Source organism: Drosophila nasuta, chromosome 2L (assembly GCF_023558535.2).
Source record: "Drosophila nasuta strain 15112-1781.00 chromosome 2L, ASM2355853v1, whole genome shotgun sequence".
NCBI classification, from domain to species: Eukaryota; Metazoa; Arthropoda; class Insecta; order Diptera; family Drosophilidae; genus Drosophila; species Drosophila nasuta.
This window is the reverse complement of record NC_083455.1, coordinates 8,903,104-8,925,580: the sequence shown is the minus strand read 5'-3', so window position 1 is coordinate 8,925,580 and position 22,477 is coordinate 8,903,104. Positions and strand designations below refer to the sequence as shown.

Genomic DNA, 22,477 nt, shown 5'->3' with positions numbered 1-22,477 from the left:
CGCAATAATACAATTTCAATTGAATGATTATATGGCTAATTTAGTAGCCTATGCAACTTCCGAGAATTATTTAGATTGACCCATAAAAAGACTTGAATTGAAATTAAAATAAATAAACCAAATCTTGAAATAAAATTTCTCCAGCTCACCCAAGCAGCAAACATTGATTAAACTGAAAAGCTTTTTAACAGCTATTCCACAATTGATAAGGCGCGGAAAAAAGTCGCAAATAAAAATAACAAGTGCAATTACTATACGTATGTATATGTCAAATGATAAGCGCAAAAAACAAGCGGCAAGTGATAAGCGAACATATAAATAGTGGAGACCCAACGCTAGAACTGCAGTTTATTAGAAAATAAATTGCTACTCAACATGTCGACGGAACTGTGCTCAAAAAATGGAATACTCATCCGGATAATGAAAGTGGAAGACTACATGAAGGTGAAGGACTTCATGGGAGGAAATTTCTACAATGGAGAACCTCTATGCGCCTCTTCAGGCGAAGATGTGCAGAAATGTTGTGAGAAAGAAAATGATGAATACCACATCTCGATGATAGAACAAGGCACCTGTCTTTTGGCACTCAACGAGAACGATGGAGGTCGCATAGTAGGCCTTGTTCTGGCCGGAGGCCAAGTGCCCAGTGACCTGGAGAAGCATCGCCAAGAAGCTGATGAATTGGAACAAAACACATGGGGACGCATAGCTGTTTTTCTATCAATTGTCGAACGCAAAGTGAATATCTTTGAGCGCTACGGAATTTCCAAGCTGCTCTACTCCCATATCACGAATGTGGCTGCATCAATGCGTGGCCAGGGATTAGGTGGACGTCTTGCTAACGCTCTAATCGAGGTGGGCAAATCCAAAGGCTTTCCTTTGATGGTGGCCTATTGCTCCAGTTTCTATTCGGCGCGCCAAAAGGAAGCCTTGGGCATGGAGTGTATCTACCAACAGGCCTATGCGGACTATAAGGATGAACAAGGTCAAGTGGTGTTCAAGCCAGCAGCCCCTCACACCCATCTACGTATCATGGCCATCAAACTTTAAAGATATGGATTATATTACGTGTCTTTTGTTGATAAGTTTTAAGTGTCACTTAATGTTCAAATTTATTATTGTAGAATATGTATATATTAAAAGATTATAATAACATTTTCAGTTTTATATTATTATTACACTAATGAAATATACAAAAATAATTGATAACAAAAATAGGCGATTTTATGTTTTGTGAATAGCAAGCAACGTGATGAGCTACGATTTTTTATAGGGTATTCCAACTTTGTGTAAGTAATTATCAGACTGAAGGAGACATTATAAATATATTCTTAATCAGTGTCAACATCCAGCCATGTTTTTTGTGTGTGATGAGCACTTATATCTCAGAGACTGTAAGAACTAGAGCTACATTTTTTGACGAGGCTTGTTTTTAGATTTTTGCCATGTTTACCTCCGCCAACGCAAATCGAAAAACCTAGCCTATTTTTTGGCACACAATAATAATTACAGTCTTTATGATTTGTTAACATTTGGTTGCGATAAGATTAAAAAAAACTTTAAAGTTACTCAAGAATGTTTTTAATAAGACAAAAACTAGCTACATCTGCAATCGGAAATATTTTGTAGTATATTTTTTATGAAGTAGTACATCGATATTCACAAAAAAGTATTATAATTAGTATATATTAGTATGATAATTGTATGTTTTATGTAGTAATATATCGATATTGTTTTTAGTATATTCAAGAACTAATTTTGTATATTGCTTTTGTATATTTTAACAATAATACCGCACTATTTTACCTTAATAGAAAATATGTAACGAGAATCTCGCATACTTAATAAACATCAACATTTACTGCTAAATAAAATATTATATTGAATTGTTGTATGAATGACATTATAAAATGATTTATTATTATCAAATTATTAAACAAAAATTAAATGAAAAATAACCTAAAAATTATTATAAGCGTATTTAGTTATATATTCAGTGTTTTAAAATTTGGTTTAAGTACACACAAAAGATAAATGTTTCTTCTATATAGAATAATAAGTTTATTGGTTAGATAAATGATTTAATCGAGTTATCTCTTAAAACATAAATTATAAATAATATGTTTAACTTAACGTTTATAGTTTTTATATCATTATCATAATAAATTTAATAATATAAATTTATACACATAATGTGTACCAAAAATATAATTAATAAAATAATTGTTCAATACCTGCTAAGTTAGTTGTAGATAACCTCCCAACTTCTAGTACAGCCCCTATGGAAGACTATATGAATGTGAAGGATTTCATGGGAGGAAATTTCTACAATGGAGAACCTCTATGTGCCGCTGCAGACGAAGATGTGCAGAAATGCTGTGAGAAGGAAAACGATGAATACCACATTTCGATGATAGAACAAGGCACCTCTCTCTTGGCACTCAACGAAAACGATGGAGGTCGCATAGTAGGCATTGTTTTAGCGGGAGGTCAAGTGCCCAGTGATCTGGAGAAGCATCGCAAAGAAGCAGAAGAAATGGAACAAAACACATGGGGACGCATTGCCGTGTTTCTATCAGCTGCCGAAATAGAAGCGAACCTCTTTGAGCGCTACGGCATCTCCAGCCTTCTCTACTCTCACATTACTTGTGTGGATGCCACCATGCGTGGTAAGGGATTAGGTGGACGTCTTGCTACTGCTCTAATCGAAGTAGGAAAATCCAAAGGCTTTCCTTTGATGGTGGCCTATTGCACAAGTTTCTATTCGGCGCGCCAAAAGGAAGCCTTGGGCATGGAGTGTATCTACAGACAGGCCTACGTGGACTATAAGGATGAACAAGGTCAAGTGGTATTCAAGCCAGCAGCTCCTCATACTCATATACGTGTTATGGTAATTAAACTTTAGAATGTTTAATTATGTTGTGCCAGTGTTGATAAGTTTTAAGTATCCAACATTTTGCATTGTACTCCAAAAATGTTTGTTAGTTCGATTTAATAAATAATCTATTAAATGTTGCAAATTTATTGCCACACTATCATTTACGACTATAAACTATGAACTATAATGAGCTGATCGGCTTCAATTTAAAAATTTCAGATTCGTATTGCTATGGAATGATAAGAGCTCTCATAAAAAAACTACAAGTCTTTATCTGTTACTACTTTCCTCTTATATAAGTAAAAACAGATAAGTAGTTTTATGTTTGCGAGCTAAATGCGATTAATTGAACTAACACTTGAATCATTCTCTAAAAAGGCGCGAAACGAACAGCATGTCGACGAACTTCGGAAAAGAAGACGGTGTTTTCATTCGTATTATGACGATGGATGACTACGAAAAGATCGGAGAAAACATTTACAATGAAGAACCACTCAAACTGGCAATGGACAACTATTTGAAGATTGAGCCAAATCAATCTCAAAAGAATGAATTGGAAGAATATCATCATTCGATGGTAAAACAAGGCACTTGCTTAGTGGCAATCAATGACGAGAACGGTGGAGATATAGTTGGAAGTGTTCTAGCGGGCTGTGAAACTCTCAGCGATCTGCAAGAATATTATGCGCAGGTTGCTGCAATGGAAGAAGGTTACTATAAAACATGTACAATATTCGAGTTTGAAACTAAAATCAAAGGGAACTACTTCGATCGTTACGGTGTCTCAAAGGTGCTTTATTCACATATGACAAATGTTGATGCCTCCCATCGAGGAAAGGGACTCGGAGCACGTTTAGCAGCTGCATTAATGGAATTGGGTCGATCCAAAGGTTTTCCTATTATGATAGCATGCTGTACAAGTTTATACACTGCCCGACAAAAGGAGGCATTGGGAATGGAGTGCATTTACAGTCAAGCCTATGCTGACTATAAAGACGCCAATGCTCAAGTCGTGTTCAATCCACCAGCTCCTCATACGCATGTTCGTGTAATGGCCATTAAATTGTGAAAATTGTATGTCTATTCGTTTCAATTTAAGTTGTAAATTTTAATACATAATCTAATTTTATTTTAAATACAAATTTTAAATTGTCAATTGGCTAAAGTAACTTAAGACTAATATAGACAAACAAAATTAAGTGCAGTTATTGTATCATATCTTTTTTTGTGGTCTTAAGTTTTTTGTTTTGTAAATAGCTTTAATTTTCAAACCTGCTCTGACTACAAGAATGGTCAAGGAAGGATAAGCTCTGATTTTTATGTTGACTCGTTAATTAAAGCTTTAAATTAAAAATGTCAATCCTTCTGCACAGAGTGCATTTTTGAAGACGCCTTCTCCGAATATATGATAAGGATGCATAATTTAAAGTGATACAGTGAAGATATATGTTTTTGCTAATAAGTTGAAAGAGCCAGTGGATTATATTATTGTTAAATATAAATAGAAAAGAAGTTATTTTTATATTATCAAGACTATAAGTTAGATATACAACATAAAAAATAATCGATAAACTGTTAATGAGTGAAAAGATAAGCAATAAATGGCAAACCAAATGTTGATCATAAATTGTCTATATTTATTTTGCAGAGGCAAGCACCACGCAAACAACATGTCAACGAACTTCGCAACAAAAGATGGTATCCTCATTCTGGTAATGACCAAAGAGGACTTCAAGAAGATCGAAGAAACCATTTACGACGAAGAACCGCTGCGGTCTGGATTAGAGGATGACACGAAGGCTGAAGTGCAGTTAGCTCTAATTGAGGGATTAGAAAACTATCACAATTCATTGATAGAACAGGGCAATTGCTTGGGAATGATGGTGGACAGATTGTTGGAAGTGTCTTGGCAGGATGTGAAACCGACAGCAATCTACAGAAGAATCTTTCGCAAGTTGCTGCACTGCATGATGGTGCTTTTAAAAGAATTGCCACGTTTGAGTTTGAGACTAAAATCAAAGTTAATTATTTTGAACGCTTTGGGGTTTCTAGGGTGCTTCTTTCTCATATGACAAATGTCGATGCGTCTGTGCGAGGAAAGGGACTCGGAACACGCTTAACTGCTGCTCTTATAGAATTGGGTCGGATCCAAGGCTTTCCTGTTATGATTGCATTTTGTACGAGTTTCTATTCAGCCCGAAAAAAGAAGGCATTGGGAATGGAGTGCATTTATGAAGACTATCGGGATGCCAATGGCGAAGCAGTGTTTAAACCTCCAGCTCCTCAGCCTCTTGGCTACTTAACTATGAACAGTTTTATTATATATAAAAAAGTTGTTTAACAATAATTCCTCTTGTTTATCAACAATTTCTAACTTCTAAATTACTCTATTAAATATATTATACACAAAATAAATTATATACAGAAGACACAATATTTTAATACATAATAAAAAGTGTAATTTTATAGCTAGAAAAATACCACTACTACTATAAATAAAGGTGTTTTCATACAAATAGATTTCTTCGACATTTTTTATCTTATAGCAAACTTTCAGAATCAAAAAGACCATAGATATTATTGGATGTACCAATTAAAATTCGATTCTAGTTAAGAATCTATCTATCTATCTTAATGGATTTGCGGGGCCAGAAGTGAGCGTGGCAACTCATTTGGACTATATTTGTACTAATAGAAAATTGATTAAATTTGCTTAAAAAAAAACCGAATAGTCAAAAAAATATGGCAACATATTTGTAATGTCGAGTCATAGCACTGTAGAAAGGTAAACAATGTTATCAAAATTTCAATTATATTGAAGTTTAATGAACTTAAGTCATTGACTTTTACAGACTAGTGTGTATTAATTACTTAAAATCATTTATTTTTGCTTTTCGGTTCAAAAATAAATGTGACCCCATGGGGAAATCAGAATGTCTCCGACTATGCTCAAAGGCGATAATGCTTAGTATTATAACTATAAAGAATACTACAATGTAAAGCTGGCTGTAAGAGACCTTTTTTTAGTTCATGTGTTCCAAAATCAAAAAAATCTGTTCTGCAAAATTGAGATGCACGCTCGAAGGGTCGTGTATGTATATATTAAATTTGAATTATGATAGTGAAGCTTATATATTATACTATATGCATAAATAACTATTATTCATGTCGTGTATCAGCATTGATTCAGCGGCAATTCAAACAAACAGATAATATATATACATTTATATATTAATATGAGCTTCAATGATAAATAATATCAGCGGACGTTTTATTAGAAAACTAACTATTACGCATTTGCTTGCAATCGCATACTAATTCTATTAATTGCATATGTGGACTTTTATTCCATAATATATTTGATATCTTTCGTTAGCAGCCGCTTGTTCATTTATAAGGGTCTAGTTTATTTATAATTAAAATTATAAACTAAATCGCCATCTACGTATATTATGGTGTTTTGTTCTTATTGGTCTTACTAGTAATTATTATTATTTAATTATTTATCTAGTGTACTATAATTTGTGTTTTTTATCTTACATTTTCAATACACCTCATTGACCTTCATTATTTTTGTCGAAAAGTGAACAGGTCCACAATTAAGACACCAAGTAGATAAGTTATTTGGCATTTTGTGAAACCGCAACCTATGTGTTGGACTTGTTGAAAATGTAACCTTTTCATTTTAATAGTAAGTAACAAGGCAACAACATGACTACAAACTTTGGTACAAAAGACGGTATCCTTATTCGAGTTATGACCAAGGACGACCTAAGAATCATCGAGAACAGTATTTACGACGAAGAGCCTCTTCAGTTGGCTCTAGTGGGAAACTCGAAGGCCCAAATGCACCAATCTCTAATTGAAATTTTGGACAAGTTTCACAATTCTATGGTAGAACAGGGGACTTGTTTGGTAGCAATCAATGAAAAGGATGGTGAACGCATTGTTGGATGTATCTTAGCTGGATGCGAAACATCTGACGATCTACAAGAATATCATGCCCAAATTTCTACACTGGATGAGTGTGCTTTTAAAACAGTCGGCATATTTGAGTGTGAAACTAAAATCAAAGTAAACTACTTCCAGTATTACAGCGTTTCCAAAGTGATTTATGCGGCAATGATCAATGTGGATGCGTCCATGCGTGGTAGAGGTTTACGTGCTCGTCTAGCTAATGTTCTGAAAGAATTGGGTCGATCGAAAGGATTCAAGGTGATAAAAGCATGGAGTAGCAGTTTCTATTCTGCTCGACAAATGGAGGGAGTTGGCATGGAGTGCATTTATCGTCAGCCCTATGCAGATTATAAGGATGCCAAAGGTCAAGTCATATTTAAGCCACCAGCTCTTCATAGCGAACTACGTATATCGGCTTTAAAACTGTAAACATTTAAATTATATAGTTTTTAAGAAATTTTTGTTTTTTTTTAACTATTATGTCATTGCATTAAAATATTCTAATAGTAGTGCAAATCAAAGTAAAACTTTCTTATTTTAGGTGTATCATCCAATGCGATTATTTTTTGATAGCTAATTTCTCCAATTATGATATACTATATCTGTCAGCCAGGTGATGAATAAAATTCGTACGTAATATGCATATTTAAAAGTTCAAATGAAAACTATTTTTGTTAACAAAATTCAGCTTATTAAATAATGTTATTAATTATCGATATTTAATTATGTTTGTCATTCAAAAGCAATGATAAAATTGTGTGTTTTCATGATCAAAAGTGCTTATCTAAAAATGGCGTTGTTTTACAGACCTAAATGTGTATAGATTGTATGACTAAAAATAAATGCGAATTTTTTGTGCAAAACATCACTTAATAAATCCAATAAGAAAGCATAATTATCTAGGTCCTGACCTAGATAAATAGAAAACATCTCCTACGTACTATGTATGTTTACTTCCAAATTCAGCTGGTTCATTCAAGTTTTTATAGTGCTATATACTTATTATTAGGACCATTCTTCAGGGGCATCTATTTCAAGTACTTTCAAATAAAATGACAATTGCATATAATTATGTTTGTCATATGAGCAACTGAATAATTCTCTATCATGATTACGTCGAACTTGAAAATGAAAACAAAATTGAGATATTGTACTTCCAAATATTCCGCCAAGTGTGATATTTTTAGATTAGATAATTTACAATGTAGTACTTTGTTCACAGTCATATCATTCGTCATTTGCATGCCATTCTGCATATGAAAAGAAAACAATAATAAACCGTAAATCTTTATATCGTTTTCATCATTTTATTATACACCTCATAATACAATAAACCTACGCATTATACCCAAAAGTGAAGTTCTTATAAGAGCACCCCAGATAACCGACTATATAAATAGCGACCAACTGGCAACGGGCATTACATTTCAGAAGTAAGCTTATAAAACTCAACATGTCTACAAATTTTGGCTCAAAGGATGGAATCCTCATTCGGATCATGACTGTGGATGACTACAAACTGGTGAAGATCTTCATGAGAGAACATTTCTTCATTGGGAATCCGATGAACGACGCTTGCGACGAAGATGTCCAGAAGTGCAATGAGAAGGAAAACGATGAATACCACATAGATATGATAAAGCAGAACACATCTCTATTGGCTGTCAAGGATGACGACGAAGAACAAATCGTTGGTTTTGTTCTAGCCGGTGCTCAAGTGCCGAGTGATTTGGAGAAGAGTCGCAAAGAGGCAGACGAATTGGAAGAAAATGCCTGGAAACGCATTGCAGTGTTTAATTCGTTGATTGAAAGAGAAGCGAATGTCTTTAAGCACTACGGAGTCTCTGAGGTACTCTACTCCCACATAACCACTGTTCACACCTCGATGCGGGGCAAGGGACTTGGTGCACGATTAGCTAAAGCCTTGATGGAACTGGGTCGCTCCAAGGGCTTTCCTGCAATGGCAGCTTCATGCTCCAGCTACTATTCAGCTCGACAAAAGCAGGCGTTGGGCATGGAGTGCATTTATAGTCACGCCTATGATGACTACAAAGATATTAACGGCAATGTAGTCTTTAAAACTCAAGCTCCTAACACTCATGTTCGTTTTCTGGCCATGAGATTGTGATTTGTTTATTCTTATTAGTATTAAGATTGGCAAGTTTAATCAAATAGTTTAAAATACACTACACTACTACTAGAAAATACGTTGATAATAAAAATTTAAAACTCAATTTAAAATAGAATTTTTAATGATGAATTTGGTCACTTTAAAGTCGGGCTACCGGGCGACCTATTTTGAGTACCGAATCAATATACCATATAATATTAAAAATATACTGAAGAATATTTCAGGTATATTGATACAGGATTATTTTCAAAATATACCAAAGACTGTAAAATATACAAGATTTTCAGCCAAAACAACTGAGACTTATAGTAAGCAGGCGTTCTCGCCGATATAGAAGTATTTCTTTAATAACTTCTGCAATTTGTGTCTGATCGCAGACAAATATATAAACTTAATAGGCCTATTTCCGCTTGTTACATACAACTCCAGGAGGCATAAAGTTATATTTTCTCCTTTCAACCCTATGGGCATCGGGTATAATGACACAAACATATTTGGTTTCAGCTAGAAAAATTCGTGTCAATTGATTATTCTTTTAGAAATGAGGAGAATCATGTGGTTTAAGGTGCTGGATTCCAGTCCTTTGCCCGTTTCAGTGAGTTTCTGTAGTACAACTAAAGATAGTTAGTGTTTAATAGGAGTAATATTAAGCAAAAAAAAAGAATCATATTTGGCCGCTTCACATTGAATTTGACGTAATTTTTTTTTCCGTTGATGTGGTAGATTATTATTTTTAATATTGTGAGCTGTTGCGTATAAAGATAATAATGTTTACAAGATGTCTGTATAAATGGAAAAAAACTTCCCCAAACGAATTGAATGAATTTACGCAAAGTACTCACCAAGTCTATTTTGAGTGACTAAATGAGTGAGTGATTTCTCGCTCGATTCAGTTTCTCAAGATGAAAGCGAAAAAAAAAACACAGAGTGAGTGAGATTGTTGTTAGCACGTCATTCAAATGCATATTTAAGATTTCAATTATTATTAAATACAAGGAAAAAAGCTACAGTCGAATGTGGTCGACTGTGAGATACCCGCTTCCCATTTTGAATAAAAAACAAAATATGGCGGTATTAATTCTAAAAAAAATTCTAAAAATATACCAAAGGCTAATTAAGGTATCTTAATACAGTACTACATTCAAAATATACAATATAACATAGTAGTGCAAAATAGACCGGATTGTTTTCAAAGCAACTAACCTTCTACAATAGTAAGTTGTCGATTTTCGGGGCAGAAGTCGGCGTGTCAAAAATTTAAAACAAACTTGATCTGTCTGCAAGCATAACAAGTGCTGCCGAAAAAAAATTATAGCTCTATCTCCTATAGTCTCTAAGATCTACGTGTTCATACGGACAGACAGACAGACGGACAGAAGCCCAGACCGACATGGCTAGATCGCCTCGGCTGTTGACGCTGATTAAGAATGTATATTCTTTATAGGGTCAGAGATGCTTCTTTCACAAAGTTATAATACCCTTCTACCCTATGGGTAGCGGGTATAAAAGTGTTATTATTGGAGTGCAAGTATATAAATATAAACAAAAAAATAATAATTAAAATTTAATATTGATATATCGTGCGTTTCTGTAGAAAATCACAAAATTAATACACAGAATTCGACAACAATAACTCGAATAATACGACTTTGCCATTTATATACTCCTTCCACTGAAAGTCATATCTTACTAAAGCAATCTAAAAGTGACGATAATGATTAGCCCAATTACTGATTGCAAAAGTTGAGCATATAAATATTGACTAGTTGAAGTTAAACGTAGCATTTGAAAAGTGGCAGTCTAATACTCAATATGTGCACGAATTTCGGGTTAAAAGATGGCGTTTTTATCCGCATCATGAAAGTGGAGGATTACGATAAAGTGAAGAACTTCATGGGAGACAATTTCTACAATGGGGAACCACTTTGCGCATCTTCGGGCGTGGATTGTCAGACACCCTTTGAACAATTATTTAAAGACTATCACATCTGGCTAATAGAGCAGGAAACCTGCTTGATTGCTCTGGATGCCAACGATGAAGAAAGTATTGTAGGCGTTGTGCTAGCCGGACCCTCAGTTGAGACCCATTTGGAGGAGGAACGCGTTAGAGCAGAAGAAATGGCTCAAGGACCACTGAGAGACATCTACACATTTCTTACTGACATCGAATGCAAAGCCAATCTCTTTAAGCATTACGGAATTTCGGAGTTACTCTACTCTCAAATCACCAATGTGGATGCCGCCTGGCGAGGAAAGGGATTGGGAACTCGTCTAGCTGCTGCTCTGAGCGAGGTGGGCCGATCGAAGGGCTATTCCGTAATGTCAGCGACCTGCACCAGTTTCTATTCAGCGCGCCAGAAGATGGCCATGGGCATGGAGTGCATCTATGCTGAAGCCTATGCGGATCACAAGGACGCCAATGGCGAAGTTATACTTAAACCTTCAGCACCTCACACACACATACGTGTGCTGGGCATCAAGATTTGAAGCATAAAGCAAAAGCACTCGTGATAACATTAGAGATACCAAGCAGACCTGCTAAAAAAGCAGTCAGCACATTGTGTTAATAAAGGGAAACCTTATCAAACAACAATGTTGTACAGTATTTATTATATACTAGACAGCTTGAAGTATATTGCTATATTTATAAAAGCTCAATACTCTATCATTAACCCATTGGCATTCTCTGGCATTAGTTGACTTTATACGTTAAGCTGTGCTATAACTTTTAGTAGGCCTAATTTCTGTCAGCAAAATTGCATTTACAAGGATTTCTAATATAATCGCAATCTAGTTAAATTATTTTGTACTTTGTAGACACTTTGTATTGAATTGTAAAAGATATATAGTTGTTTACATAATCACTGCCTGGTAAGATCACAATAAAGTTGTATCTTTCAGATACTTTGTATTTAATTGCTTACTATAAAACAACAATTGGTTCTATTGTCAGGGTAAACAACTTTATATAATATGTAAATTTAGTTCATTATCATTACTCATTATCAGTGTAGTTCACATTCAAGTTGTATCTTTCAGATACATTGTATTTGATGGCAAACTATAAATAAAAAATTAGTTTTATTGTGTACATCTTGTAATGGAATTCACTAAAAAATGAACTGTTATCGCATATTCATTGTGTAATCTCGGCCAGTGAACCGATATGCTCTGCAAGTTTTCAATTTGATTAGATCCCAATAAAATTTAGCGACTGAATTTAGTTTACTTTAGAAGCTTGTACCATGTCGAACATTACTATACGCGAATTGAAGCCAGAAGACCTCGATGAGTACTTTCGATACCTCATTGAGAACTTTCACGGTCATGAACCACTTCTGCTGACACCCGGAGATCACAACTTCGAACCGGATACGCCGGAGAGACGTGCATCTCGTTTAGCGGTAATAAAACAAGGTCTCTCGTTAGTTGCTGTAGACGATGGAGGTCGCATTGTAGCCTCAGCTTACTCTGAAGCCAAGGTTCCAAATGACTTGGACAAAACTTGGAGAGAAGTCAATGAGAAAAAACCTACGGCGTTCATTGATCACGTGTACTTCTTTCTTGCCGGCATTGAGAAACGTTCGAAATTATTTGAACGTTTCGAAGTATCGAAGGTTCTCTACCTCAACATTCTTAGTGTGGGAAAAACTGTACGCCAACAAGGATTGGGACGTCGTCTTGTGTCTGCTGTAATCGAACTGGCTCGCTCCAAAGGATTTCCCCTGATTGCAGTCTCCTGCACTAGTTTGCATTCGACTCGCATCATGTCAGCTCTGGGCATGAGCTGTATTCATTCTGAGAACTATTCGGAGTACAAGGACGAGGATGGCAACGTGGTGATAAAGCCACCAGAACCACACACATCCGTCAATATCATGGCAATGAAATTGTAGGGTATTCTTAAGCTGCTGTATTCAGTAAACTTGTGAAATAAATACGAGATAATTTCCATTAGCTTATCTACAGACTTTCCTTATCAAAGCTTGCAAACCGGAAAAGAAAACATATGGGGCAATATGACAAACTCAAGAGTAGCAAACAAAAAAGCTTGCGTTGAAAGCTCACACTCTAAAAAAGTTTTAGGGAATCCGACAAATTAAATTTTGATTTTCGGAAATAATTTACGAAATACTTTGTATTACTAACTATACAAAGTTTAAGGGAATTGAAATTATAAGTCAAGGTTTTTGATTTAACAAAATTATTTTGCGTATTGAAAGATAACATTCTCAGAGAGTTAGTGCATATTCATAGTGTAATCTTGGTCGGTTAATCGCTACTCTCCCAAGTTCTCGTTTTTGATAAGACTCAAATAAAGTTGGGCGAGAGCTTTCAGTTCACATTTGAAACTTGTACAATGACAAACATTACTATACGCGAATTGAAGCCAGAAGACCTAGATGAGTACTTTCGATTTCTCACTAAAAACTTCTACTGCGATGAACCACTTCAGCTGACACCCGGAGATCATAGCTTCGAACCGGATACGCCGGAGAGACGTGCATCTCGTCTAGCGGTAATAAAACAAGGTCTCTCCTTAGTTGCTGTGGATTCCAACGATGGAGGTCGCATAGTAGCCTCAGCTTACTCCGAAACCAAGGTTCCAGATGATTTGGAGAAAAATTGGAGAGAAGTCAATGAGAAAAAGCCTACGGAGTTCATTGAACATGTGGATTTATTTCTTGCTGGTATTGATAAACGTTCGAAATTATTTGAACGTTTCGAAGTATCGATGATTTTCTACCTCAACATTCTTAGTGTGGGAAAAACTGTACGCCAACAAGGATTGGGACGTCGTCTTGTGTCTGCTGTAATCGAACTGACTCGCTCCAAAGGATTTCCCATGATTGCAGTCTCCTGCACGAGTTTGTATTCAACTCGCATCATGTCAGCTCTGGGCATGAGCTGTATTCATTCGGAGAAGTGTTCAGACTACAAGGACGAAGATGGCAACGTGGTTTTAAAGCCACCAGAACCACATACATCCATCAATCTCATGGCAATGAAATTGTAGGGTATTCTTGAGCTGCTGTATTCGGTAAAGTAAAAAAATAAACGTGAGATAATTTCCATTAGCTTATCTACAGACTTTCCTTATCAAAGCTTGCAAACCGGAAAGGAAAACATATGGGACAATATGACAAACTCAAGATTAGCAAACTAGAAAGCTTGTGTTAAAAGCTCACACGACAAATTCAATTTTGATTTTCGGATTTAGAAGAATTTCTTGAATTTTCTAAATACTTTAATTTACTAACTATACAAGTTAATGGGAATTAAAATTAGAAGTCGAGACTTTTGATTTAACAAAATTAGTTTGCTTATAGAAACATTGCATTCTCAGGCGACAAATTGTTATCGCATACTCATAGTGTAATCTCGGTCATTTAATCGCTATTCTCCCAAGTTGTCAATTTGATCGGAACCATATAAACTTAGTTAACCGCTTTCAGTTGACATTAGAAGCTTGTACCATGACGAACATTACAATACGCGAGTTGAAACCAGAAGACCTCGATGAGTACATTCGATTTCTCATTGAGAACTTCTACTGCGATGAACCACTTCAGATGACACCCGGAGATCACAACTACAAACCGGATACGCCGGAGAGACGTGCGTCTCGTCTAGCGGTAATAAAACAAGGTCTCTCCTTAGTTGCTGTGGATTCCAACGATGGAGGTCGCATAGTAGCCTCAGCTTACTCTGAAGCCAAGGTTCCAAATGACTTCGAGAAAACCTGGAGAGAAGTCAATGAGAAAAAGCCTACGGAGTTCATTGATCATGTGGACTTATTTCTTGCTGGCATTGACAAACGTTCGAAATTATTTGAACGTTTCGAAGTATCGAAAGTTCTTTACCTCAACGTTTTGGGGGTGGGAAAAACTGTACGCCAACAAGGATTGGGCCGTCGTCTTGTGTCTGCTGTAATCGAACTGGCTCGCTCCAAAGGATTTCCCCTGATTGCAGTCTCCTGCACTAGTTTGCATTCGACTCGCATCATGTCAGCTCTGGGCATGAGCTGTATTCATTCGGAGAAGTGTTCAGACTACAAAGACGAAGATGGCAACGTTGTTTTAAAGCCACCAGAACCACATACATCCATCAATCTCATGGCAATGAAATTGTAGAGTATTCTTGAGCTGCTGTATTTGGTAAAGTTGTGAAATAAACGTGAGATAATTTCCATTAGCTTATCTACTGACTTTCCTTATCAAAGCTTGCATACCTGAAAGGAAAACATATGGGGCAATATGACAAACTCAAGAGTAGCAAATAAAAAAGCCTGCGTTGTTTTAGGGAATCCCTCAAATTGAATTTTGATTTTCGGAATTTACAAAATACTTTGTATTACCAACTATACAGAGTTGATGACAATTGATATTAGAAGTCGAGGCTTTTGCTTTAACTATTATACTTTGTTTAAGAAAAAGATTTATTTCTCAGGCGACAAATAGCTACCGCAAATTCATAGTGTAATCTCGATCAGTAAACCAATATTCTGCCAAGTTATTTTTTGATAAGAGTTGAAAAAAATTAGGCGATCAATTTCAGTTGACATTAGAAGCTTGTGCCATGACGAACATTACTATACGCGAGTTGAAACCAGAAGACCTCGATGAATATTGTAGATTTCTCTATGTAAACTTCTACGGTCATGAGCCAGTTTTGCAGACACCCGGAGATCATAAATTCGATCCTGATACAGCAGAGAGACGTGCATCTCGTCTAGCCGTCATAAAACAGGATCTGTCTTTGGTTGCTGTGGATTCTAGCGATGGAGGTCGCATCGTGGCCTCAGCCTATGCCTCATCCAAAGTTCCAGATGACTTGGAGAAAAGTTGGAATGAGGTCAATGAGAATAAACCTACGGAATTTATTGACCACGTGTACTTATTTCTTCGCGGGGTTGAGAAACGTTCGAATATATTTCAACATTTCGAAGTATCCAAAGCTCTCTACCTAAATATTCTTAGTGTCGATGCAACAGTGCGGAATCAAGGATTGGGACGTCGTCTAGTAGCTGCCTTAATAGAGCTAGGCCGGTCCAAAGGATTTCCAATAATTGCAACCTCATGCACCAGCTTGTATTCAACTCGAGTCGTGGAAGCTCTGGGAATGAGTTGTGTTTACTCGGAGAACTATTCAGACTATAGAGATGAGGATGGAAATGTGGTAATAAAGCCACCAGAACCACATACATCTGTCAATATCATGGCAATGAAATTGTAGTGTATTCCGGTCTGCCTTATTTCTTAAAGATGTGAAATAAATGATATTAACATATTCCCTGATCTTACTATATATAAACACTTTCATTATCAGAGCTTTTAATCCGAAATAGGGCAACATACAGTTTAAGATTGTCAAGAGCAACAAGAATAAAAGCTCACGTCTAAAGCTGACATTCGAAAAAAGTTTTGGTTATCAAAACAGGTCTTTAGAACAAAAACATTTCGGTCTTTAGAACAAAAACAAAATTTCCGAAATTTTGTCCCACATAATAGTAACCGCAATCTTAATGCTCCCTTCTACAAAATGTGGTTACTATATGATTTGATTTCATTCAAGAAATAATAGTTTTAAGTTTAACTTTGCGGGAATATTTTTGTATAAATTTATGTTTCAATTACTAAAAGAGAGTAGTTCTTTTTAACAGAGAGGTAGTGGGGCTAAAATTATATCTTTGAGATACCTGGCGATGTAATCACAAAAAATTTCCGAGTATTTAAATGAATAGTCGTGACTGTTATTAAAAGAGTTTTAGCTTCATTATACGTAAGTTTTTATAATCTTGTATTGAAGTGCAAACGTCAAGTAGTTATCGCATATTCAGAGTGTATTCGCGGCCAGTGAACTGATGTTCACTTCGAGTTCTCAACTTGATAAGATCGCATAGGTCTGGGCGACCGGTTTCAGTTGACTATTGAAGCTTGTGCCATGACGTCGATTACTATACGCGAGTTGAGAGCGGATGACATCGATGAGTACTGTCGGTTTCTCACCGTAAACTTCTACGGCCATGAACCGGTCTTGCAAACACCCGGAGACCACAAGATCGTCACAGATACGCCGGAGAAACGCGAGACTCGCTTAGCTATCATACGACAAGGTCTCTCGTTGGTTGCTGTGGATTCGAGCAATGAAGGTCGCATCGTAGGTTGTGCCTATTCGGAAGAAATGGTGCCCAATGACTTGGAAATCAATTGGAACAAAGTGAATGAGAAGAAGCCAACGACCTTTCTTGATCACGTGCATCTATTACTTAGCGGCGTGGAGATGCGATCGAAATTCTTTGAACGCTTCGGAGTATCGAAGGCCCTCTTCCTCAACATTCTGACTGTGGATGCAACAGTGCGCAATCAAGGAATAGGACGTCGTCTTGTGGCCGCTTTAATAAAACTGGGTCGCTCCAAGGGATTCCCCCTGATTGCAGTCTCCTGCACAAGTTTGTATTCAACTCGCGTCATGTCAGCTCTGGGAATGAGTTGTGTCCACTCTGAGAACTATTCGGATTTCAAAGATGAGGATGGCAATGTAGTGCTGAAACCACCTGCACCTCATACTTCTGTCAATCTCATGGCAATGAAATTGTAGGGTATTATAAGTTTGCTGTAGTCGGTAATGTTGCGAAATAAACGTGGGAGATATTATAGATTCCCTGAGCTTATCTACAGTGTTTCATTATCTGAGCTTCCAAACCGGAATAGGGAAACATATGGGACAGTATGACAAGCTCAAGGGCAACAAACAAAAAAGCTCGCTCCGAAAGCACCTTCTGATAAGCGGTATAAAGGTGCTTAGGTACTTGGGAATTGTTTTCATTCTGTTTCGTTTCTCGGCCACGTCATGTCAGCGATAATACGTGAATTGAAACTCGAAGATTTCGAGGAGCTGAAAACTTTCCTACGCGATCGTTACCTCATCGATGAACCACTATGGCAACCCCATCCAGACGGGCAACTCCAGAATATGGCGGATCCCAAGAAGGAGGAATATCGCCGCAACCTCATAAGTCAGGGAACCTCATTGGTGGCCCTCGAAGACGGTCACATTGTGGGCGTCGCATTGGCTGGCGCTTTGTATCCCAGCGATGTGGAAGAACATGGCGTGGAAAGTGAACAAATGTCAACAGACACCATATTGAGTAAGGTCGTGCGCTTTCTGGCAGAAGTTGAGAGGCAAGCAAAGGTCTTTGAGCATTACGATGTTCCCAAGGCAATTTATCTGAATATTCTCGGCGTGGACTCGTCAGTGCGTCGTCAGGGATTGGGACGTCGTCTTGTTGCCGCTGTTATGGAAGTGGGTCGCTCTAAGGGATTCCCCCTCCTGGTTACCACATGCACTAGCCTTTATTCTGCCCGTGTGATGAATGCCCTGGGCATGGAGTGTTTGTACTCTAAAGCTTATGCCGACTACAAGGATGAGGCTGGCAATGTGGTGTTGAAGCCACAGGCACCGCACACAGAGGCCTGTGTTATGGCCATCAGACTATAGCTATAAGATCTACTTGTATTCAATATTTGAGTGACTGTTTTTGATTTGATTTGCATTAATTACTATTTTGTGAAAACTTACCGAGTTCAATAATCACTTAAAGACGTTTGTAGTAACCGTCAAATTTGCAATTATATTAGTAAATTAAGCAATATAGAAATTATCATAAGAGACAAACTTTATTAATCATGAAGTTTGTAATTGAATTAGTTGTACACAATAAAAAGAAAATAACTCACAATAGCACCGTCTCTTAAAATGAGAAATTATGAGCTATCGATAGACTTTATATCGATAGTATGCGACTTAGTGGTGAGATTTAGTTCAGAATAACGATATGAACTTATCGATATTAGGAAGAGAATATCAAAAATATACAATGCCCTATTATATAATACCTTATTATTTATATTATTACAGTATGAATTATTCATTCTAGACTTGTTTATAATTTTATATATACATATATTATAAGATACTTTTATATATGCATATGAATATCAAATAGTTTTTATTTTCGTTGAATGAATATACATATACGAATTACTATTTGGTTCTACATCTATTGGAAATATTATTGCTTTGGATTGTATGTATAAAAATGAACTTAACCTTTGAATAATACGTATAATGTTTAGTTCTCTATTTAATAAATGTTAGCTTATATTAAAATTGTGCTAATCCAACTTAAATTCAGATCTGTGACTTGATAATTTTTCCCACTCTCACATCTCCCCCTCTCAACGTTATCAGCAATAGTAACTTTATGCACATGAATGTATGGTACGTATGTATATACATATGTGTTCCCATTGAGAACGCCTCGCTACTCGCATGCAAAATGCAGGTCATTAGTGCAACGATCCCGCCTAGCTGCTTTTTCCTTTTCCTCTCTATCACTTGATACAACCCTTTAATGTCAGACGTACGCACTCATTAACCCTTTGACAATAACAAAGTGGTGCACTTGCACCACCCTCTAGAACCCCTCCTCCTCCACCACCACCTTCTCCTCCTCCTTTCACTCGAAGCCTGCATTCAACCTTGACCAACCCGCTGTCAACTTTGTTGTCTGTTTGCCTTATGGAAATATTTATGGATTTCGTTTACATCATCTCGGGGCGACAAACAATTCTTTTGCCCCCTTTTGTTGTCCGACTTTAAAGTGAGTCAGTTTTGATTATTTTCAATTTCATTTTTTATTGATTTACTTTTATTCATTTAAGCGTACGTTTATGGCGATTTAATTGGATTAAAAAGCTATAAAAGCGGCTTCAGAAATCATTTGGCATTGGGACTTTTGTTTTGGGTTAATTATTTTAAATTATTGACGTTTAATTTGTTGCGTCATTTGTTAAGGCTTACGTGTGGAGTGGCCTTTAAAGAGATCTACCATAAAGCCTGCCAGTCCAGTGGCCAAACGACCCGGCGACGACGTTATAAAAAATTAAACTTTATTGAAATCGATTCGCGCAGCACAAAAGTTGTTGCCATTTTCATTGAGTTTAATTCTCGATTTTTATTCTCGTGTTGATGACAACACACAGACCAGAAGCAGCACCAACAACAACAATAGTAGCAGCAGATAGCAAGAACAAGAAGGCCTGTGGCCGTGGCAGTTATCTGAGTGGCAGGAGGGAGGGCCACAATACGTGACCCGCTTAACAAATTGACGCGTGTCCGACCCAAACCCAATACCAATACCAATACCAATCCTAGATACAATGGGACAAGCACACAACCCCCTCAACCTTACCACCCATCGATCGTCATTCGGTTGGGCTCCCAGTTTTAAACTGCTCTTTATAGTTATTGCAGTTTTATCTGTAGCCCATTTCAAAAGTCACTTTTGCTCTTTTAATTAAAACCAAATGCACTTCATTTCATTTCATTTCACTGCCCTTCGCTACACGTGAGTTTGGGGCGTGTCTCGTTGACCTTGCCGCGCTTTCCTATTCCCAATTTGTTTTTTCTCTTTACTTTCTCACGCTACCCCATCGTGCTCCTCTGTCCCCAATCCTCTTCTATTGCTTTTGCTTTTGCGCTTCAATATTCATAAGCATTTTTTTTTGTCTGGGTTTCATCCATCGAAATTTTCACGCCCATTTGACTTGGTCAACAGTTTCAACATAAGAGTATTTGTTAAAGTTTTCAAGCTGTCAATTAGCATGATCTGAAGGTTGAACTAAGGGAACTCTATTCGAGGTATTCGCTGAATAGAGCTCATTTGCTGGAAAGGTATTTGGATTAACTACAAAAATCGTGGCTTCTCTTTGTTTTTATTGTCATCCCAACTGAATAAACTGCTAATCAATTTATTGTAATTTGGCATCAAGCGATAAGAGATTCGTCAAGCTTCATAATCGAATATTAAGCTATCGCGAGATCGAAACAAATAAATATGATATGAGAAAATATGGCTTTTTGTTTAATGCAAATTAAAAAAGATTTAGCCTGAGAAAATATTGGTATTTGTATTAAATAATTTAATACCATTTAGTAATACCTATGCTAATATGTATAATACAGGTATATCCAACAGAAAAATATTATAGAAGATAATGATATTTTTATATTATCAATTAAATACGATTTACATGGGCGGAAAGTGACAATTAAATATTAAAGCATAAAGCGATTATTATAAAAAGTGTTTTTTATGCATGAGAAGACAGTAATCTTTTTTTTCATTAATTACAATTTACTATGAGATGATATGGTACAAAGTGTTCATAAAAGAATGATAAAATATTCAACTTTCTTAATTACTAAAACTAAGTAAATACCATTTTAATATGTTGTGACCTTGTAAAGCAATCTATATATAGCACAAAAGATTCAATAAGCTGGTAAATATAAATTTGAGAAAACCTGCCTAAATTAAATCAAATTTGATCAAGTTTTTCCGACATAATATTAGTCGACAGTTATTTCAAGTAGCTTTGAAGATCTATATGAACTGCACATTTTTCGACACTGCTTGCAAGCAGTGGTTCATCAGCTGTCGCCCACCCACCATGCAGTGCACTGCTTTCTCTGCTATTTGTTATTATTGCAGACAGATTACCCACAATCTTCTCGGCTAATGTTGTTGTTATTGCTATTAATTCTCCAATTTCGTTGCGTGCGGAGTGTGGAGAGTGGGCAGTCGTAGTAGTCAAAGACAAAGTCTACACCCACAAGTTTTATTTTCACATAATTAAATTGACATTATACATCGCTTAACTTATCTAATTCAGTTTAATGGCCATAAACGTGTGTTGTGGGTTTTAAATTGAATTTAGATAAAGTTTTCGACGCTACTTAATAGGGCAGCAAACACAAACTTGCAAGTGAATTAAAAGCTCGTTACAAGTTGTTACAGTTATTTTTATTGCTATCTTCCATTTCAAGGTTTAAGGCTTACCTGGCAAAAAAGGTTTTTTTAAAAATACTGCCAGAATATATTCGCAAAATTTGTTGCAATTAATTTTTTAATAAATTTTCGTTGCGGCAACGGCGGCAGCAGCGCCCCACACACACGCCTGCTGCATGGGGCACTCACACACACGCACACACAGATGCAGCAGCACGCACACGTACACGAGACTGTTGCGCGAATGTAACACACTAATTGGCAGCCCCACTCACACACGCATAGAAACCCGTACACGGACACGAACCTACACCCACACACACTCACGCTCGCGAACACGTAAAATTGAAGACGAAGACGTCGACGTCGGCGACGACGACGACGAAGCTGACGCTGGACGATGAAAACGCCGCCAATTTCAATTGCGCGACACGTTACTCCAGCAAAAGTTTCGCAACGACTACCGTAAGCCGACAACTGGCGCTGCCCCAACGAGCAGCGCAATGTCATCCACAACCACACATACACTTGCACATACATGTGAACCGAGTGGACGTAGAACATTTTGCCATTTCCTTGCGACGTTTCCTGCTGCCAAGCTCTGCCAAGAGCGAGCGACAGAGCAAGAGAGCGAGATGGACACATTACCGAGGAG

At 36.8% G+C, this 22,477-nt stretch overlaps 13 protein-coding genes across 16 annotated transcripts in view; 12 read left to right on the top strand and 1 right to left on the bottom strand.

Annotated features, from left to right (window-relative positions):
- The window catches only part of LOC132798225 (discoidin domain-containing receptor 2), a 160,300-nt gene extending 138,031 nt beyond the window's left edge, over positions 1-22,269 (bottom strand). For all 3 annotated transcript variants that reach the window (XM_060810004.1, XM_060810003.1, XM_060810005.1), the window contains exon 1: positions 21,874-22,269. The gene's annotated coding sequence lies outside the window, so the exon portion shown is untranslated. The remainder of the gene's footprint in view (positions 1-21,873) is intronic.
- On the top strand, positions 341-1,161 carry LOC132791455 (arylalkylamine N-acetyltransferase-like 2). The gene has a single exon (XM_060800384.1). The coding sequence runs from the start codon at positions 376-378 to the stop codon at positions 1,048-1,050; it is 675 nt and encodes a 224-aa protein (XP_060656367.1). The 5' UTR covers positions 341-375; the 3' UTR covers positions 1,051-1,161.
- LOC132785737 (arylalkylamine N-acetyltransferase-like 2) lies at positions 2,282-2,906 on the top strand. Its single transcript, XM_060791969.1, has one exon. The coding sequence runs from the start codon at positions 2,282-2,284 to the stop codon at positions 2,903-2,905; it is 624 nt and encodes a 207-aa protein (XP_060647952.1). The 3' UTR covers position 2,906.
- On the top strand, positions 3,269-4,759 carry LOC132798132 (arylalkylamine N-acetyltransferase-like 2). Of its 2 annotated transcripts, none has more exons than XM_060809869.1 (2): positions 3,269-3,588; positions 4,527-4,759. In XM_060809869.1, exons 1-2 carry the CDS (start codon positions 3,273-3,275, stop codon positions 4,592-4,594), a joined length of 384 nt encoding a protein of 127 aa, XP_060665852.1. In that variant the 5' UTR covers positions 3,269-3,272; the 3' UTR covers positions 4,595-4,759. The 2 variants fall into 2 exon arrangements, with proteins under 2 accessions (XP_060665852.1, XP_060665851.1); XM_060809868.1 differs by having other exon boundaries at positions 3,269-3,952; positions 4,527-4,573.
- LOC132785698 (arylalkylamine N-acetyltransferase-like 2) lies at positions 6,590-7,264 on the top strand. Its single transcript, XM_060791912.1, has one exon. The coding sequence runs from the start codon at positions 6,590-6,592 to the stop codon at positions 7,262-7,264; it is 675 nt and encodes a 224-aa protein (XP_060647895.1).
- On the top strand, positions 8,249-9,058 carry LOC132797229 (arylalkylamine N-acetyltransferase-like 2). The gene has a single exon (XM_060808837.1). The coding sequence runs from the start codon at positions 8,289-8,291 to the stop codon at positions 8,961-8,963; it is 675 nt and encodes a 224-aa protein (XP_060664820.1). The 5' UTR covers positions 8,249-8,288; the 3' UTR covers positions 8,964-9,058.
- LOC132785689 (arylalkylamine N-acetyltransferase-like 2) lies at positions 10,779-11,453 on the top strand. Its single transcript, XM_060791901.1, has one exon. The coding sequence runs from the start codon at positions 10,779-10,781 to the stop codon at positions 11,451-11,453; it is 675 nt and encodes a 224-aa protein (XP_060647884.1).
- Positions 11,938-12,919, top strand: LOC132798543 (arylalkylamine N-acetyltransferase-like 2). The gene has a single exon (XM_060810433.1). It carries the CDS (start codon positions 12,212-12,214, stop codon positions 12,860-12,862), a length of 651 nt encoding a protein of 216 aa, XP_060666416.1. The 5' UTR covers positions 11,938-12,211; the 3' UTR covers positions 12,863-12,919.
- Positions 13,221-13,871, top strand: LOC132798542 (arylalkylamine N-acetyltransferase-like 2). The gene is made up of 2 exons (XM_060810432.1): positions 13,221-13,657; positions 13,728-13,871. Exons 1-2 carry the CDS (start codon positions 13,327-13,329, stop codon positions 13,781-13,783), a joined length of 387 nt encoding a protein of 128 aa, XP_060666415.1. The 5' UTR covers positions 13,221-13,326; the 3' UTR covers positions 13,784-13,871.
- Positions 14,444-15,100, top strand: LOC132785682 (arylalkylamine N-acetyltransferase-like 2). The gene has a single exon (XM_060791887.1). It carries the CDS (start codon positions 14,444-14,446, stop codon positions 15,098-15,100), a length of 657 nt encoding a protein of 218 aa, XP_060647870.1.
- Positions 15,482-16,202, top strand: LOC132785674 (arylalkylamine N-acetyltransferase-like 2). Its single transcript, XM_060791875.1, has one exon. The coding sequence runs from the start codon at positions 15,546-15,548 to the stop codon at positions 16,200-16,202; it is 657 nt and encodes a 218-aa protein (XP_060647858.1). The 5' UTR covers positions 15,482-15,545.
- Positions 16,690-17,653, top strand: LOC132797035 (arylalkylamine N-acetyltransferase-like 2). The gene has a single exon (XM_060808464.1). The coding sequence runs from the start codon at positions 16,911-16,913 to the stop codon at positions 17,565-17,567; it is 657 nt and encodes a 218-aa protein (XP_060664447.1). The 5' UTR covers positions 16,690-16,910; the 3' UTR covers positions 17,568-17,653.
- On the top strand, positions 17,809-18,847 carry LOC132795243 (arylalkylamine N-acetyltransferase-like 2). Its single transcript, XM_060805860.1, has one exon. The coding sequence runs from the start codon at positions 17,820-17,822 to the stop codon at positions 18,465-18,467; it is 648 nt and encodes a 215-aa protein (XP_060661843.1). The 5' UTR covers positions 17,809-17,819; the 3' UTR covers positions 18,468-18,847.
- Positions 22,270-22,477: the final 208 nt, after the last annotated feature.

Bases quoted from the DNA above. Each gene is read 5' to 3' on its own strand.
- LOC132797229 (XM_060808837.1), top strand. From the start codon at position 8,289: ATGTCTACAAATTTTGGCTCAAAGGATGGAATCCTCATTCGGATCATG.
- LOC132798542 (XM_060810432.1), top strand. From the start codon at position 13,327: ATGACAAACATTACTATACGCGAATTGAAGCCAGAAGACCTAGATGAG. The intron at 13,658-13,727 runs GTATTGATAAAC...CAACATTCTTAG, and splicing joins TGTGGATTTATTTCTTGCTG to TGTGGGAAAAACTGTACGCC.
- LOC132785737 (XM_060791969.1), top strand. From the start codon at position 2,282: ATGGAAGACTATATGAATGTGAAGGATTTCATGGGAGGAAATTTCTAC.
- LOC132785682 (XM_060791887.1), top strand. From the start codon at position 14,444: ATGACGAACATTACAATACGCGAGTTGAAACCAGAAGACCTCGATGAG.
- LOC132791455 (XM_060800384.1), top strand. From the start codon at position 376: ATGTCGACGGAACTGTGCTCAAAAAATGGAATACTCATCCGGATAATG.
- LOC132785689 (XM_060791901.1), top strand. From the start codon at position 10,779: ATGTGCACGAATTTCGGGTTAAAAGATGGCGTTTTTATCCGCATCATG.
- LOC132798543 (XM_060810433.1), top strand. From the start codon at position 12,212: ATGTCGAACATTACTATACGCGAATTGAAGCCAGAAGACCTCGATGAG.
- LOC132785698 (XM_060791912.1), top strand. From the start codon at position 6,590: ATGACTACAAACTTTGGTACAAAAGACGGTATCCTTATTCGAGTTATG.
- LOC132798132 (XM_060809868.1), top strand. From the start codon at position 3,273: ATGTCGACGAACTTCGGAAAAGAAGACGGTGTTTTCATTCGTATTATG.
- LOC132785674 (XM_060791875.1), top strand. From the start codon at position 15,546: ATGACGAACATTACTATACGCGAGTTGAAACCAGAAGACCTCGATGAA.
- LOC132795243 (XM_060805860.1), top strand. From the start codon at position 17,820: ATGTCAGCGATAATACGTGAATTGAAACTCGAAGATTTCGAGGAGCTG.
- LOC132797035 (XM_060808464.1), top strand. From the start codon at position 16,911: ATGACGTCGATTACTATACGCGAGTTGAGAGCGGATGACATCGATGAG.